The sequence below is a fragment of the Buceros rhinoceros genome, unplaced genomic scaffold (genome assembly GCF_000710305.1).
Source record: "Buceros rhinoceros silvestris isolate BGI_N320 unplaced genomic scaffold, ASM71030v1 scaffold15171, whole genome shotgun sequence".
NCBI lineage: Eukaryota > Metazoa > Chordata > Aves > Bucerotiformes > Bucerotidae > Buceros > Buceros rhinoceros.
Window position 1 is genome coordinate 104,858 of NW_010392625.1, and position 980 is coordinate 105,837.

At 46.2% G+C, this 980-nt stretch overlaps 1 protein-coding gene across 1 annotated transcript in view; it reads left to right on the forward strand.

The window, feature by feature from the left end:
* SPON1 (spondin 1, extracellular matrix protein) overlaps positions 1 to 750 on the forward strand; it is a gene marked incomplete at both ends in the record, with an annotated part of 105,281 nt that extends 104,531 nt beyond the window's left edge. Inside the window, 2 exons of the mRNA XM_010144565.1 lie at positions 301 to 471; positions 583 to 750. Coding sequence (XP_010142867.1) covers positions 301 to 471; positions 583 to 750 — 339 coding nt within the window. The remainder of the gene's footprint in view (positions 1 to 300; positions 472 to 582) is intronic.
* Between the last annotated feature and the right edge of the window lie 230 nt (positions 751 to 980).

A 980-nucleotide genomic window follows, 5' to 3' on the forward strand; every position in this document is an offset into this window, starting at 1 on the left:
GGGAGAGAACACCTCCTTGTGGGGTTTACCTTTCCTTTAAAGTTCTGACAGCTGTTGGTTGCCGCAGTATGACTTAGGTTATGGCAGAGGAATAATTGCAGATTGAAGCTGTCTCTGGTCAGTTCTGCAGCTGGTGCACGAAGTACAGAGAAGTATGAAAGAGAGGAGTGAACTAAGCTGTAGAGGAGAGGACAGAATGTGAGAGGCAGAGTAAAAGTGGTACTGCACGTGAATGGGCAGCTACTGATTTGTCAGCAGCTCTGATAATATTAGCAGTTGAAATGGTTCTTCGTATTTCAGATGGTTCCACTTGCATGATGTCTGACTGGATTACGTGGTCCCCCTGTAGTGTTTCCTGTGGAATGGGAACACGCTCCAGAGAGAGATATGTAAAACAATTCCCTGAAGATGGCTCTATGTGCAAAGTGCCTACTGAAGAGACTGAGAAATGTGTTGTAAATGAGGAATGTTGTAAGTATTTTCTTTAGCTCTGTAAAATCTACCCAACAGCAGGAACACTGCACAAACCATTTTTAAGGTGAGCTCTAAGAGTGAAAGATTTTCTTTGCCTGTTTCAAATAGCCCCTAGCAGCTGCCTTGTCACTGAGTGGGGAGAGTGGGATGAATGCAGTGCTAGCTGTGGCACGGGGATGAAGAGACGGCACAGAATGATCAAGATGACTCCTGCTGATGGATCCATGTGCAAGGCAGAAACTACAGAGGCAGAGAAATGCATGATGCCGGAATGCCGTAAGTGTCCGTGAGTTTATCTCCTCTGCTACAAAAAAAGGGGTCATTTCTGACACATTGCTCTGTCGCACAAAGAATATCGCTAAATCAGAAGCAACGCGGCTTTTTCTTGTTCTCCTTGAAATTAGATCCCCTGGGGAAAGTTCCCCCCCACATTCACCATCGGGACGAGGGGAACAGTAAAAATTATACAGTGGTCCCTGTCCCTGTGTTACCCGTGCACCGATGGG